This window comes from Myotis brandtii, unplaced genomic scaffold (genome assembly GCF_000412655.1).
Source record: "Myotis brandtii unplaced genomic scaffold, ASM41265v1 scaffold45, whole genome shotgun sequence".
NCBI classification, from domain to species: Eukaryota; Metazoa; Chordata; class Mammalia; order Chiroptera; family Vespertilionidae; genus Myotis; species Myotis brandtii.
In genome coordinates this window covers 4851588-4866552 of record NW_005367209.1, presented here as the reverse complement: position 1 = coordinate 4866552, position 14965 = coordinate 4851588, and the positions used below count along the sequence as shown (strand labels likewise).

Below are 14965 nucleotides of genomic sequence, written 5' to 3'. Positions count from 1 at the left end.
GAGCATCGACCCATGAACCAGGAGGTCACAGTTCGATTGCCAGGTTGCAGGCTCGATCCCCATAGCAGGTATGCAGGAGGCAACTGATCGATGATTCTCTCTCATCATTGATATTTCTATCTCTCTCCATTCCTCTCTTTGAATCAATAAAAACATATTTTAAAAAATAGAAGTCAAGGATTGCCCAGAGCCACCAACTTCTTTTAATTACAATAATATATGTTTAAGGTGAAAACAGCAAGTTAATGATGAGAACACTCTGGTTGTTGGGTTGAGCTAAGGCAGTGGGGAAGTGAGGGCGGAGATGCAGAAGCCAGTCAGGAGGCCACTGCAATAATCCTGGTGGGTCATCGTGATGGCTGGGACCAGGGTCATGGCCCTGATGGTGGGAGTAGTCACCCTCTGACCTATTTGAGAGAGACATGACAGGTAGGGCTATTGGATTTGGTGCGGCATGAGAGAAAGAGGCGTCACAGATGATACCAAGGTTTTAGGCCTGAAGAACAGAGGTGGGAAGACTGCAGGAGGGACTGTCTTGGGAGGGGAAGTATGAGGAGCTCCGGTTGGGGTATGTTGATTTTGATATGTGACCGGACACCAAGTGGAAATGTTGAGTTGGGTATATGGGCCTGGAGCTTAAGGAAAGGTCTGTGCTAAAGACATACTGTGGGAGTCATCATCATAGAGATGGTATTTAAAGCCTTAAAACTGGGCGAGATCACCTCCTTTTTTATAAATGAGCCAAACAGCCTCTGTGCATTAGCCCCGTAGGTTATTTCTTTACTGTAGGCTGAGAAGTATTAGTTCAAAAACCTGCAGGGCCAGATACAAATTTTACACATCCATTTATTTTTAAACATCATCCAAATGAGCAAATGTTTAGACATTTAGGACCCACCTGCCTACCTCTGCCAAAGTACACCTGGCATCTGCTGGCCATTGATAAGATAGTCTTGTGCTTATAAAACCCCAAGCCTTATAAGTTATGGCATTTTTTTTGCCCCTCAGAGCTCTCAGACCCAGCAACTCCCTGCCACACTGCTGAGCAACATTGAGACAAAAGGCACCTCTCTGACTCCCCTCGCCCTGCGAGTTCTCTTGTCCCGCTTCCCATCTGAGTAGCAACTCCAAGGTATAGCTTCTGGACAGATTTCTGCTGTGAGGGTCATCTCCCTTCCACCTTCAAAACCTGTCAGGTGTCACCCATTACACAATAAAACATGTGGGTGCTACTGCCACCTCATGGCCATATCTTTTTCTTTCATCATTTCTCAAATCCCTCCATCTAGGGAGTGAGTGTAGACAAAAGTAGACAAAAAAGTGAAGAGGTGCAATGTTTTCCTAAACAGTCATCTCAGAGGTGATGAGGAACCAGCAGCGGATGGAGGAAGAAAGGCCGAAAGGCAGGAGGGAAACCAGGAGAGTGCTGTCCTAGAAGCCACGGGAGGAGAACTGTAGCAAGGAGAGGGGTCAACCATGTCAGATACTGCCAGCAGGTTTGGGGGGCCCAGAAGGATCACTTAAATCCATGGTCAGCACACTTTCTGTTCTTTTTAAAAAATATATTTTTATTGATTTCAGAGAGGAAGGGAGAGAGAAACATCAATGATGAGAATCATTGATAGGCTGCCCCCTGCACACCCCCTACTAGGGACTGAGCCTGAAACCCAGACATGTGACCAGGAATCCAACCATGACCTCCTGATTCATGGGTTGACACTCAATCACTGAGCCACACCAGCTAGGCAGCACACTTTTTCTTAAAGAGCCAGATGGCACACACTTTAGGCTTTAAGGGCCATATGGTCTCTGTCACAACTGTTGGCTTCTGCCCCAGAATGAAAGCAGCCAGGAACCATATATACACAAATTAACATGGCTGTGCTCTACTAAAACTTAATTTATGGGCACTGCAATTTGAATGCTATGTAATTTTTGCAAGTCACGAGACTATTCTTCTTTTGCTTTCCCCCTCAACCATTTAAAAATGGAAAAGTCATTTTTAGCTTGCAGGCCATACTGGCAATGAGCAAGATTAGACTTGTGGGCTATACTTTGGTGACCCTAATTTAAATCAATCACATTTTTCTTTTTTGTCTCCTCTCTTCCTTGAGTCTGTCACTGTATGTTTAGACAGGTTTTCAAACCACAAATCACCAGTCCTCAAAGTAAACTATATTGAGAGGAAAATAACTTTCAAAGGTTAGGGTTAACTTGCTGCTAGTGCAGGCAAGATTAGACTTGTGGGCTATACTTTGGTGACCCTAATTTAAATCAATCACATTTTTCTTTTTTGTCTCCTCTCTTCCTTGAGTCTGTCACTGTATGTTTAGACAGGTTTTCAAACCACAAATCACCAGTCCTCAAAGTAAACTATATTGAGAGGAAAATAACTTTCAAAGGTTAGGGTTAACTTGCTGCTAGGGCATGAGATCAGTCCACAAGTCAACCCCAGGGGTAGCTCGGTGGGCACACAGTAGTGCACAACAACAGACTGAATGGATAGAATGGAACTTGGGAATGGGCTGAGTCCCAAGGAGGCGATGGTTCTAACAGTCACCAGTGGAGACCAGCCACTACTGAATGAGTCTATGCACCGTTCCCCTTGACCAAACTTAACTGGTTGTACCTGGGTGACACCTGCAAGGATTGTTTGCAAAGACAAGTCTAGTGAGGTGCCACTCGGGACATGTTTTCTTACAGACCATGTGTCACAATCGGCCGAAAGCCAGTGAATGCGGTGTCACAGACGGCATCATTAATGTCAGTACAACAGATCCCAGTAGAAAACACTTTTATTCTTTGAAAGCAATTGTTTTAAGAAAAAAGAATCAGAACTGTACCTGGTAATCACACTGGCCATTATTAAAATAGTGCATGCTATTAGGAAACGCTTTTTTTTCTGAGATGCCCCTGGCTGATGATTTGCATCTGTACTCTAACGATGTGAACAATACGTACACACAATGAGCGTATTTAAGTGAGCAAGACTCGTGGACAAGAGCCTTGGCTGACTTGAAATACTTTTCTTGGCTGCAGCAGATGCCCAAATAATGTGATTATATTTTTTCAGAGCTTAAAAAGACTAAACAACTAATCATGCCAGAGCTCAACAAACCAGCATTAATAATCACCAAAAAGGCACTTTAAAATACATTTGACAAGGAGTGACACTAATGCAATGAGAACTGGTCTAAGCCCTGTGCTAAACTTTGTCAGAGTCATAGGAATAGTGCATCCTGTCTCCGTGTGTATGTGTATATATATATAAATATCTATATATATGAATATATACCAACATCCATATACAGCAGGTCCTCAGATAACATTGGTTCATTCAGTGTAATTTCATTATAACATAGGTGAGATGCCGTAAGAACTTAACTGTTGTTTCTATGAACTAGCCTATGGTAAAATTGGTTTCAGTATACATTGTTTTCGCTTCAAGTCACAGAATCTACTGACAACGTTAAATGAGGACTCACTGTACGTATATTTGTGTATACAATTATGTATCTCCATACGTCTCTGGGGAGGGAAAAAACCCTTTGTTTCCTTTAATTGAATAGTACTCCAAAATTCTAGTCACTTTATTTAGAATAAAGAATGAGGAGATTGGTAAATTAATACAAAAAAGCACCCTACTACACCTTTCTATCAACAAAAAAAGCAATAAAATAAATACTTGACTTTCCTAGGTTGTCAACTATTAAAATAAAGCATCTGGCATTTTAAAAGTTTCTTCCACTGCAGGGAAGAGGGTGGACATTTTTGGTACTGTAAATCTAACACACACATCAGTATTGCTTAGGTTGCAGAGAGTGGAACAGGGAAATTTTTCCACAAATTCCTTCCTTAAAGTACCCACCAAGTTTTAACTATGCTGTGTTATTCTGCTTAACACATAAACAAAGTCTTGTATAAATATATCTTTAGGATGTCTAAATTCTCAAGATATCTGCATGGAGTACTAAAAGTACTTAGTGTATTGCTGTGAAATAAACAGAATTGGCCATATCTCAGCCCACTGCATACCCAGGCCTGGGTATTTTGGCTCAAGGTTTTGACAGACCAGATTCATCTGTCAGAGGTGAACAAAGGCTTACTTATCTTTCTCAAGAACAAGTGTACAGACATAATCTTATTCTTAGGACATTTAAAGTTTACTTCCTAAGTGTATACGCCTAAGAACAAAAATCAAAGCAACTTTCGAAAGGTTAAGAGTCAGACTCTGGACATTTCCGTTTTTTAGCTGCTGGTTCTTCAGTCTTGCGTAATTCTAAAGTGCTTGAGTTGGATTTGAGACCAGGGTCTGCTTTAAGGTTGTCCATGGTGACAGTGAAGCCTGAGAGAAGGTACCCCCCACCTCCACTCATCAGCAGTTTGGGATGACTTCGATCTGGTAAAACCTAATCAAGACAGAAAGAGGGACACTCATGTTTTCCTAAGCAGGTGAAGTACATGCTAACAATATACATGCCAGAAACCAGAATTTAAATGACACAGATTCTCTTGAACATTTAAATGAGCCAATTCCTAAGGAGCTCCACCCCTTAAATGATTGTTAATAAAAGTACCGAAATTGATTTAAGTGATTTTCTCGTGAAAAATAAAACTGAAGCTGCTTCTCTTCACCCTGAAGCAAGTTTCTGGTGGCAAATGGTTTGTGCAGTGCTCTAGGTCTGGATGCATCATGGCCAATGGTGGGGCTTGGGTCCATGGAGATGTAGCTACTGGACATATGCCAGTCTCCCTTTCCTATGCCCTGTTGACTCTGACAAGACTTCTCTCCTGCTACCACAGCTAAATACGATGGCTGCCCTGGAGGGCAGGACAGCCCAGGACAGTAGCGTCCTGTAAGACAAGCAAGATGTCCAAGCAGCAGGGCAGAGCCTGTGGCAGCATGGAGGTGTTCCCTCAGCTCTTTCAAGAGGGAACTGGCTGTGAGGATTTCAAGCAGCAGAAAGCTTCTAGCAGCTGCTCCTTTGGGATCTGCTGGAGCCTCCACTCCCATGGAGGCCATGGCTGCTCCAAGTTGATAACGGAATGGCTACCAGGACTGCACCATTTCTGCCCAACACAGGGCTCCTTTAGTGGGAAGTCTTTGCTCTGGGGCTCCCCATGATCCTGGCTGGCACTTTCTCAGAGCAGCACTGCAGCCTTCTTCCCCTACCCCTTTGTCCCCCTCTTTTCATAGGCACCAGACCTGCATCATGGTCTGACGACTCTCCCTACCTAATCCTGTTCCCTCTCCCCTTATCTTTCAGAGGCATTTTCCCTGAAAAAAAAAAAATCTCTTACACTTCTAATTCCATCTTGACATACGCCTTCCAGAGGACCTGAACTGACACAGAGCCCACTAACAATCCTGAAGCTTGATGCAAAAATATCTGAGCAGAGATGGGAGGGTCACTTTCTTGGCTTGGGGATTTTGCTCTTGTCAGTTGTTTCCCCCACAGTGATCTTGAGGCCTTGAGTAAACACAACCAGAATGCTTTGCATATTAAATGTTCCTAGAGTTACACAGTAACAGACCCTGACACGAAAGGAGAAAGAAAGGGTCAGGAAAGATCAGGGCCCTTTCTCTGAGTCATAGGCGTGAGAGACAGTGTCATCTCTATACAGAAATGGGGATATCTGTATTTGACAACTTCCGGCACTACTGCAAGCAGCCAGAGACTCCGGCGAGCAGCTCCTGGGACTGGCTGTAAGAACACGTACCTGGTAATTTCTGAGCCAGGTTTCAGACAGCCTGAGGTTGATGACCCCTCCTCTTTCCCGCAGTTTTGTGTAGCATTCCAACAAAGGCTGAAGGCATAGAGAAAGTTCTGTTAAGAATTACTTCTAGGACCACATAATTTGAGAATCAATATTCGGATACAAGAATTCCCCTCCATTCTGTTTTAGTATTACCTCTTTATACTGGCAGTAGACCACGAATGGCCTTGAAGGGGCCACGAAGTCCAGCAACGACAGCAGCAGTGGAGTGGGATGGAAACGACTGGCTACAATTAAACTGCAAGAAAGATGTTGGATATGTTCCTCTCTATGCTCCCAAAATGGAGCATAGGTTTTAAAATACATCTAAAATGATCATGTATTTGCATGTCTTGCACAAAGAGGAGCTTTATGTACATTCCAGAAACTCCAAATAAAATTATGAGCTATTAATTTCTAGAAAACAAACTGAATTATAAGCTCTCATGGTGCCTGGCAACTCTAAGTAGCACTTAACATTCTTGATTTTTTTAAAAATCATCTAGAAACAAATCCAACATCATGATGCTGGCTTTGCAGGCAACTGAATCTCTCTCTCTCTTTGGCAGGTCTCCCTAGCCCTCGCATTAGCCAATTTCAAATCAATCTGAATGCCCCACCATCCGCAGCCCCAGCAGATGCACCATCATTGGAGAAATTTCAAATATCTTTAAAAACTCTGAAACCAGTCCAATTTCCCACTTCCACCAGATGCAGCCTCCTTTCTTTAAAAACCCAAGACACAATTATCTCTGCTCCCACTAGAATCAAAGCAGACAAGCAGAGAATGCTGATCTGTTTGAGGCAGAGCCCATGTGCAGCAAGGTGTTGCCCGCATTCTTTCATCAACGCACCCATCTGCGTTCCTTTCACTCAGCAGAGCAGCAGCCTCTAACTGTCTTCTCCTCTGCTCTTCTTGTCTCCTCTGCTTTTCCTGAATCTTCAAGAAAAAATGAGAAACCAATGTCCTGAGGTCATTCAGTCAGGCTTATGGAAATGCTGGTATGCCAAAACATTTTAACAATATTTATCAACTTGGACAAAAGCAGTGGTTCCCAACCTTCTGGCCCTTTAAATACAGTTCCTCATGTTGTGACCCAACCATAAAATTATTTTCGTTGCTACTTCATAACTGTAATGCTGCTACTGTTATGAATCGTCATGTAAATATCTGATATGCAGGATGGTCTTAGGCGACCCCTGTGAAAGGGTGGTTCGACTGCCAAAGGGGTCGCGACCCACAGGTTGAGAACCGCTGGACTAAAGCAACAGGAGGTCATTGCTAAGGAAGCTGAAAACACACAAGGCAGCCCATTGTGTTATTAAACCATCATTAAACTACTATATACAACATTTCTGTATCATAAAACTCCATCTCATAGATTATATCACACACATGTGCACCCACACACACACTCTTTCTCCATCTGTTGTGTGTGGTATTTATTATTTTGGGAGCTGATGCTGCAAAGCCAAATCAAATCTCAGTGCTTAAACAAAATTAACTGAGGTCCTGAGGGGAATATTATGAGGGCAGTGGGGACTCTAACGTTCTTACATAATCCTTTTTGCTTCCTCTCTCTTTAGGATCCTTATACTCTGGGTCTTGAGAGACAATTTCCATGGTTTCTTGCTCTTTGGGGGGAGTGCTCTCTGGGGCCTCTGCCACGCTGTCTTCGTTCTCTTGTCCTGGAGTCCGTTTTTCCTCCGGTGTGCCATTACTGTCTTCCACTGAAGCACTGTCTTTTAGCTCTGAAGATAACATCTCGGCAGAAAATGTTCCTTTTAGGAGACTGTCCACTTTGTTGAGTGGGAATTCATAAAGACCACTGAGGAATGATTTTGGAAATCCAAAACATGTTGTTGCTGCCCGAACTGGGCCACCTCCCGGGTACAGCTGAATAATGGAACCAAAACCTGAACAGACAAAAGAAACAAACATCTCTTGAAGAAAGTGACTCTAGATCAGCAGTTCTCAACCTGTGGGTCGCGACTCCTTTGGGGGTCGAACGACCCTTTCACAGGGGTCGCCTAAGACCATCGGAAAACACATATATAATTACATATTGTTTTTGTGATTAATCACTATGCTTTAATTATGTTCAATTTGTAACAATGAAAATACATCCTGCATATCAGATATTTACATTACGATTCATAACAGTAGCAAAATTACAGTTATGAAGTAGCAACGAAAATAATTTTATGGTTGGGGGTCACCACAACATGAGGAACTGTATTAAAGGGTTGCGGCATGAGGAAGGTTGAGAACCACTGCTCTAGATTTTGCAAATCCTCATGGTCCTCCACAGTAAGAAGACTCAAGTTCTCTCTACTTGACTCTGCTCAGAGGCTGACAGATGATGGGAGTTTGGAGTCTATGAGTACTCCCAATGGATGTAATATAAATCCCAAACAGATAAACAGGGAGTTTAAACAAGCTTACCACCACTTGATACTATCGTAAAACCCCGTGATTGTGTAAATTTGGATATCACATGATTGGTGACTGGTTCTCAGCTTCCCCCCAGCCCAGTGTCATTACTTTCAAACAAGGTGGTTGAAAATTTTTTTTTTCTTTTTTAAAATATATTTGTATTAATTTCAGAGAGCAAGGGAGAGGGAAAGATAGAAACATCGGGGATTAAGCCTACAACCCAAGCAGGTGCCCTGACTGGGAATTGAACTGTGACCTCGTGGTTCATAGGTTGACGCTCAACCACTGGGCCACATGGGCCAGGCAAAAGTTCTTATCTTCTATGGGTCAGAGAAAGAACAGGCAAATCAGCCTGTGTTATATCTTCCAGGAGAGAATATATCCTTCGTATTTTTCCCACTCAATTCAGACCAGTAAGATGAGCACCAGCTATCTGAGTTTACTGAAATCATTGCCCTGGAGGTCTTAGCCAGGCACAGGCTTGAGAACCATCCCCACTGCTCCTGAAGCTGGGAAGGACAACTGCCATCTGTGGGTGCCAACACAGCACAGGCTGGGAGATGTGGGCTGTGCAGCATGGTCCTGGGGGCTGGAGCTGTGCAAGCCCAAGTCATTTCAATAACCTCAAGTAATTCAACCTCACTTTCCATGAGATTACATTTTTTATTTTTTAGACTCCTCTACTCAAATCATGAACTTGAAAATGTTAAAACTTACCTCCCATTCGTTCCATCATAGCACCCAGCACTAAGCCTGCACACGTTTCCATCACAATCATTTTATTGCCAGCACGAATGTTTCCCAATGTCAACATCTGGGCTAGTGTATCATATCTCATGTGGCTAAAATAAAATAAAAAAGAATGATTCACTCATTTTAGCTAAGCAAGTCCCATTATTTTAATAATCATTTTTCAAGATTTGTTTCATTAAAAGTATGTTGATAAGATTATCAAAGCAATAGTACAAAGAACTTACAATTTCTGAGGTAGAATACTTTATTCAGGTGAGCAAGTTTTTCACTTTACTTAAAATCATGACTTTCTTAAAGATATATTTTCCCCCAATTATACTTTTGAAAGAAACAAAGCGTACTTAATTTTTCCAGGTTCTCTGGCATAATACATAATTGAAAGGATGCGGGTAGTTGGTTTCACAACAGTAACGATGGCTTCATATCTGGAGGAAGAAAAAAACAGAGCGCCAAGTTTCAAAAACTGGTTTAAAATATTTTATTTTTAATAACATGTTTTTTAAAGCTACAAAAATGTTTAATGTTTCCTTTTCAAACAAAAACTTACTTCTTTTTCTTCTTTTTTATATATTTATCTTGAGCAAATTCTGTCTTGTCTCGGAATGTTGTGCTATTTTCTATTAACTGCTGAACTATTTCCTATAAGAAAAGAAGCAGGCAGATTTCCTGATATTTTATTTTAGGTTTCTTACCCCAGAATGTAGACAAATGTCTGACTCTCCAGTCCCTTTTCCATAGAAGTCCACATGGATGAACTTTGTAGTTTTTTACTCTATCTAGAATTTGTATTCAAATACAAGTACTTTATAACTCCATTTAAACCAAGATAAAAGAACAGAGATATACAGTAAAAACACAAGAGAGGGCAAGGCAACTGTCATTCTTGAAGACACTAGCTGAAAACATTGCTGAAAATAAAGTTAAGCTCTAATAGGCACTAAGTTGTTAAATGAAATTTTTGATATACTGAATTGCATGTACATTCCAAGCTATTTCTAACAAGTATGCAGTATTTTTACATTTTACTTTGGGTAAATTCTGCTTTAAAAACCAAGCAATTCCCTAAATACCAAACAAAAACAAAACACAGTATCCTTTGAATATTACCTCTCCTTTAATGCCCTTGTCCTTTAAAGCTTTTATGTCATCTTGAGTAAGTTTCTGAGATTTCCCATCATCAACTATATTTCGATTATCAGTGCCCGCTTCTTTGGTCTCTAAGGAAGGAAATTGCTTTATGACATTTATGATCTGAAATTATTTTAAAATCTTCCTTCTTCTAAGTTCATATCCACAACCAGCCCATCAGTCACTCAAATTTGCCTTCCAGTTCCACTGGAATGTACATGCAAATTTTGCCTTCCAGTTCCACCATCCTATCTTGCCATGACTACTCCAATCCTCTAACTCATCTTCCTGCTCCCACTCTTGCCCTGTTACAATACACCTGACACCAGAGTTCTCTAAAATGCAAACTGGCTTATTTATTCTGATGCACAAAACCACAGAGGCTTCCTCTAGCAATGAGAATACAATCCAAAGATGACCTGCAAAGTTGTGTATGATCTGGCTCCTGGCTATCTTCTTTTGGCCTCATTTTTTGACCCCCATACTCAACCACATTGCCCTTCTTTCTGTTCCTAAGCCCCTAAGCATGGTCCCAGAGCGGGGCGTTGGTACTTGCTGCTCTCTCTGCCTGCAATGCTCTTATGACAGATGTGAGTGGCTGGATCTTTTCCATCACTCAGGGCTGAGCTCTATCATCTCAGCCAAGTCTCAGCTCATCCAATCAGCCTCCAATACATGTCCCTGCTTTGTCATCTTCATAGCACACATCACCATCTGGTTTGCTTACCTACCAGATTATTTTTGGTGTTTCCCACTAATAAATTGTATGGCATGATCCATCTCATGAATTGCTATAATCGCAATGACTAATCATTTCTAGAACATATCTGGTACTTAATAAAAATACGGATGTTAATTAAAAAATATTTAATGAACTGGTTTGAACCAGAACTTGAATAGTATTTTAATCATTTACTTTTAAAATTACTTAATATTTATTTTATTAATAAAATATTTTAAGTACATCTTTTTTAACAAATATTAAGTATTGCATTTTAATTAATAATAACAGCTAAAATTATGGGGCCTTTACTATAAGCAAGGTACTATTAAGAGCTTTCTATATGTCATGTGACTGAATGCTCACTATATCCTAGGCATTAAATGTTTATAGCCCCATTTTACAGATAAGGATATAAGACTTAGAGAAACCAATTAACTTGCCCAAGGTTACAAGGCAAGTAAGAGAGATGAAACTTCAACCTAATGAGCCAGACCTCTTAACCTCCACCCTATTCGTAAACTACCTCAAAGCTTTACTCAGCTTCTGGGCACTGAAAGGGCACTGCATCTGCACTTACACTGAAACAGCAAGGACTCATGGAATTAAATGCCTGGCCCAAGGGCAGAGAGTGAGTTAACAATGGGCTGGAGGCAGAATCCAAGTATCTCGAAGCCAAAGGCAGACCTTGCTTCATTCCATCAAGCTATAGTTCTTAGATTATGAGTTTAGACTTCTTTGGAGATTGGCTGGACTAGCACTTTAGAACGAACTGGGGGTGACAGATTTCTGACTAGCCAGATCAAGAACACCTATTTCATACACCCAAAGTAGTGCACCTGAAGTAGGCTCTTCCTTTTTCTTCGTAGGCTGAAGACTTCCTCCACTGGTCACTTCAAATGTGGTTCCATAACTATGGCCAATGACGTTATCCAGATAGAACCACTGTTTTTCAAAAGTTACTTTTCTAGGGAAGAAAATGCAATCATTAGCTACATCTCATTTGCATTCTGAATAGAAAAGATATGTTTGATCTAGTTTATTTTAAAACTGGTCTTCACAAAGGATGATCTACAGCATTATCTCTGAACACGAACTGACAAATGAACTAGAGCGAATCTGGTTGTGGCAGAGCCATAACATTAATGAAGAAGCCACAAAAACATTTATTTTGGAATGAAAAACAAGGACAAGACATTCCTCTTCCGAGGCAGTGGTGTGATTCCAATTAGCACTGTCGACAGGATGTCCAAACTCACAGCCTTGCAGACTTCCTAAGTGGCATAAAGGGTTGCCAAGATTGCCAGGCCGCTGGACACACACTGATACTTCTTGCAACTTACATAAGAAAATCTCAAAACTAAGCAATCATTGAGGTGATGGAGATTTAACTAATTCCCTAGCCTAAGTGGCCATTTTCTTTGAAACTTACCTAGTAAAAGCAAATTAAATTTACAAATAAACCACCCAGATTTTTTTTTTCAGTGAGAATAACATTTATTGAGAATGGCTGATTGCAAACAAAATCCCATTACCCAGATTATTATCTTATTACAATTTTATCTTATTTATTTTTAATTCTCACCCAAGGATATTTTTCCATTGATTTTTCAAGAGTGGAAGAGAGAGGGAAAGACAGAGAGAAATATCAATATGAGAGAAACACATTGGTTGATTGCCTCCTGCACACACCCCGACCAGGGCCCGGGCCGGGGAGGAGCCTGCAACCTAGGTACGTGCTCTTGACCAGAATGGAACCCAGGACCCTTTGGTCCACAGGCCGAGGCTCTATGCACTGAACAAAACATCTAGGGCTCTTATTACAACTTTAAAGAGAAGCTCCACAAAAACAAAAATCTTTCCTTTCTTAAGAAGAAAACTAACATCCGCTGAATGTCAATCAGGGGCTAGGCAGTATATGCTAGCTGTTTTTTATTTAATTCTAGCAGTAATCCCGGGGCACCATATTTCCAGATGAGCAATCTGAGGCTCAGGGAAACGTGACTTGTCCAAGATTCACAGTTAAAAAGTGGGAGCAGGTATTCAAATCCAAGTCTGCCTGCCCCCAAAGCCTGGTTCTTTCCACTATGCCACACAGTCTACCCAGCAAAGGCCAATTCATCTCAGGATGCTCAGGACATGGCACACATTGAGAGAACTCTGAATCCAGGAAAGCAGGGCCCAGTAAGAGGGGTGTGGGGCCAAGGCTTCACTGGAAAAGAGTGGGATTTGCAAGTCTCCTTCTAGATACCCAGGATTGCTTCTGCCCAACCAGATGAGGGTAGCACTAAGGGAAGGGAGAATCTGGCCTAAGATTTAGCTGAGCTTAGAGGGTTATTTTCTAAATAAAATGTAAACTAATGCTGTGGCTTCTGGTAAGGAAAGTGATGAAAAGTGTTTGCAAATTTTTAAAAAATCCTAAAGAGTACTTTTTAGAAATAAAGATGTTGCTGACTGTCTCCTCGTTAATAAAAAAGTTCTTGTCTAAAAGGGAACATTATTAAGAAGCACACTCAAACAACCACATTTCAAAATTAGGCAACTTAAAAGGACAGTATGGAAAAAAGAAGTTTCACTTGCACGGTCATTATACAGTTGTATAACCTTGAGATCATTCATTGAACTTACAACCTAAGAATGTTGCTGCTCTATTAAACTTCAATGAAAAGTTTAAATAATTATTATTGGCACTTTCCAAAACTTATGTACTTTGGAGCAAGCACACATTTCTAATCAGATATTCTGAGGGGGGGAAAAAGTACTGGTTTCAAGAATACAAAAGTACAGTAGTGATGAGGGATATGTTATAAAATTTCTCTAATTTCAACCACCAAAATGAGTATTTTATCAATGGAAAATTTTAAAAATGTCTAAAAGCTACTGTGGATATTACATTTCTGGACTAAAATCCCTCCCCACTTATATTTCTTTTCTCTAGTGGATTGGTGCTTGTGCAAAAAGCTCGGTTGTCACCATTTGGTGCTTTGGGGACTATTATTAGATTATTTTCTTATGCTATTTGTTTCACATTCGATACCAGTTTCAAAGAAGTAAAGTAATTCATCTGAACTGAGCACTCACCAGAAATTCTAAGTCTCCCAATCCCTAGACTCACGGCCTGCTAGCTGTTCTCTTGCCACTGCATGGAACTTACTGCTGGGTCAAAAGCTGTATAACAACCCAACTCAAAAGAAAGCGTGGCTGTACTTTTCAGATAATTAACCAATAACCAAAACACCCCAGTACATTTCCACCATTAATAAGCAACTGGGACTTAACAACCTCACCACCCCTGCTAAAAGTTATGCAAAATCCCCACTTTTCTAATACTAAATCAGAGTGATTAATTAATCTGCAGGTTCACAAACCAAACCTAATTTCAAGTTCTGAGACCTTGAGCAAACTAAACTGCCTCTGGGCAATTTAACTTTTCCAAGCCACGCATCCCCCGATGTAAAATTTGGAATCCTAGAGCGATGCCACACTCCACAGTAAGTTATTCAGTGTAGACAGGCAGTCCTTGTAGACGGAGAGAAGAGCCCAGAAGACCACCGAAGGTCGGAGAGGTTTCATTTTTGTGGGAGTGATCCTGGCTGCAGGATTAGGGAGGAACAAGGGCTTAGGGGGAGGGGATGGGCTGAGAGGCAAGGATGAGATCAGAGGGTGAAGACTGAGTTCTGTGAGAAAACAGGAGAGAAGATCTTAAGAACCTAGGGGGGAGAACCCCAGGACAGGGAGTGGGGTGAGCATGCTGGTGGAAAAGGCACTCTGTGCAAAGACTGAGAAGGATGCTGAAGGCAGAGGCCCGGGTATGCGACCATAGAAGGCGGTCTCTGCAGAAAGACAGGAGGGAATAGGAAGACATTGAGGGCCAAGGATGGCATCCTGGGTGGCGGGGGGGAGGACATCACTAGAGAGGACGTTGGGGTTGCAGAGAGCCAAGAATGGGACCCCGATGGGAGGGTACCTGGCGTGGGAAGACCTGGAGGTAGGGGGTATCTAAAGGATGGGGAATTGGGCCCCTAAGGTCAGCGACCGGACTCACTTTCTTCTCTGGACTTGCACTGCTTTGAACACATCTTCCCGTTTCAGCACCACGAAGTCGCCGTCGCCGATGCGGTGGTCCCCGGACTGCGGTGGCTGTGGGCCCGGCTGCTCCCCTGAGCCCT

General features: G+C 41.7%; 1 protein-coding gene across 2 annotated transcripts in view; it reads right to left on the bottom strand.

Moving 5' to 3' along the window:
* Positions 1–2777: 2777 nt before the first annotated feature.
* TRMT6 (tRNA methyltransferase 6) overlaps positions 2778–14965 on the bottom strand; it is a 30345-nt gene continuing 18157 nt past the window's right edge. Inside the window, exons 3-13 of one of the 2 annotated variants that reach the window (XM_014546477.1) lie at positions 14842–14963; positions 11636–11763; positions 10055–10164; positions 9495–9586; positions 9289–9372; positions 8912–9036; positions 7316–7674; positions 6612–6697; positions 5914–6016; positions 5722–5808; positions 2778–4409 (exon numbers count right to left, since the gene is read on the bottom strand). In XM_014546477.1, coding sequence (XP_014401963.1) covers positions 4218–4409; positions 5722–5808; positions 5914–6016; positions 6612–6697; positions 7316–7674; positions 8912–9036; positions 9289–9372; positions 9495–9586; positions 10055–10164; positions 11636–11763; positions 14842–14963 — 1488 coding nt within the window. In that variant the 3' untranslated portion in view covers positions 2778–4217. Of the gene's footprint in view, positions 4410–5721; positions 5809–5913; positions 6017–6611; positions 6698–7315; positions 7675–8911; positions 9037–9288; positions 9373–9494; positions 9587–10054; positions 10165–11635; positions 11764–14841 lie in introns of both variants that reach the window. The other variant, XM_014546478.1, reaches the window with a different exon arrangement.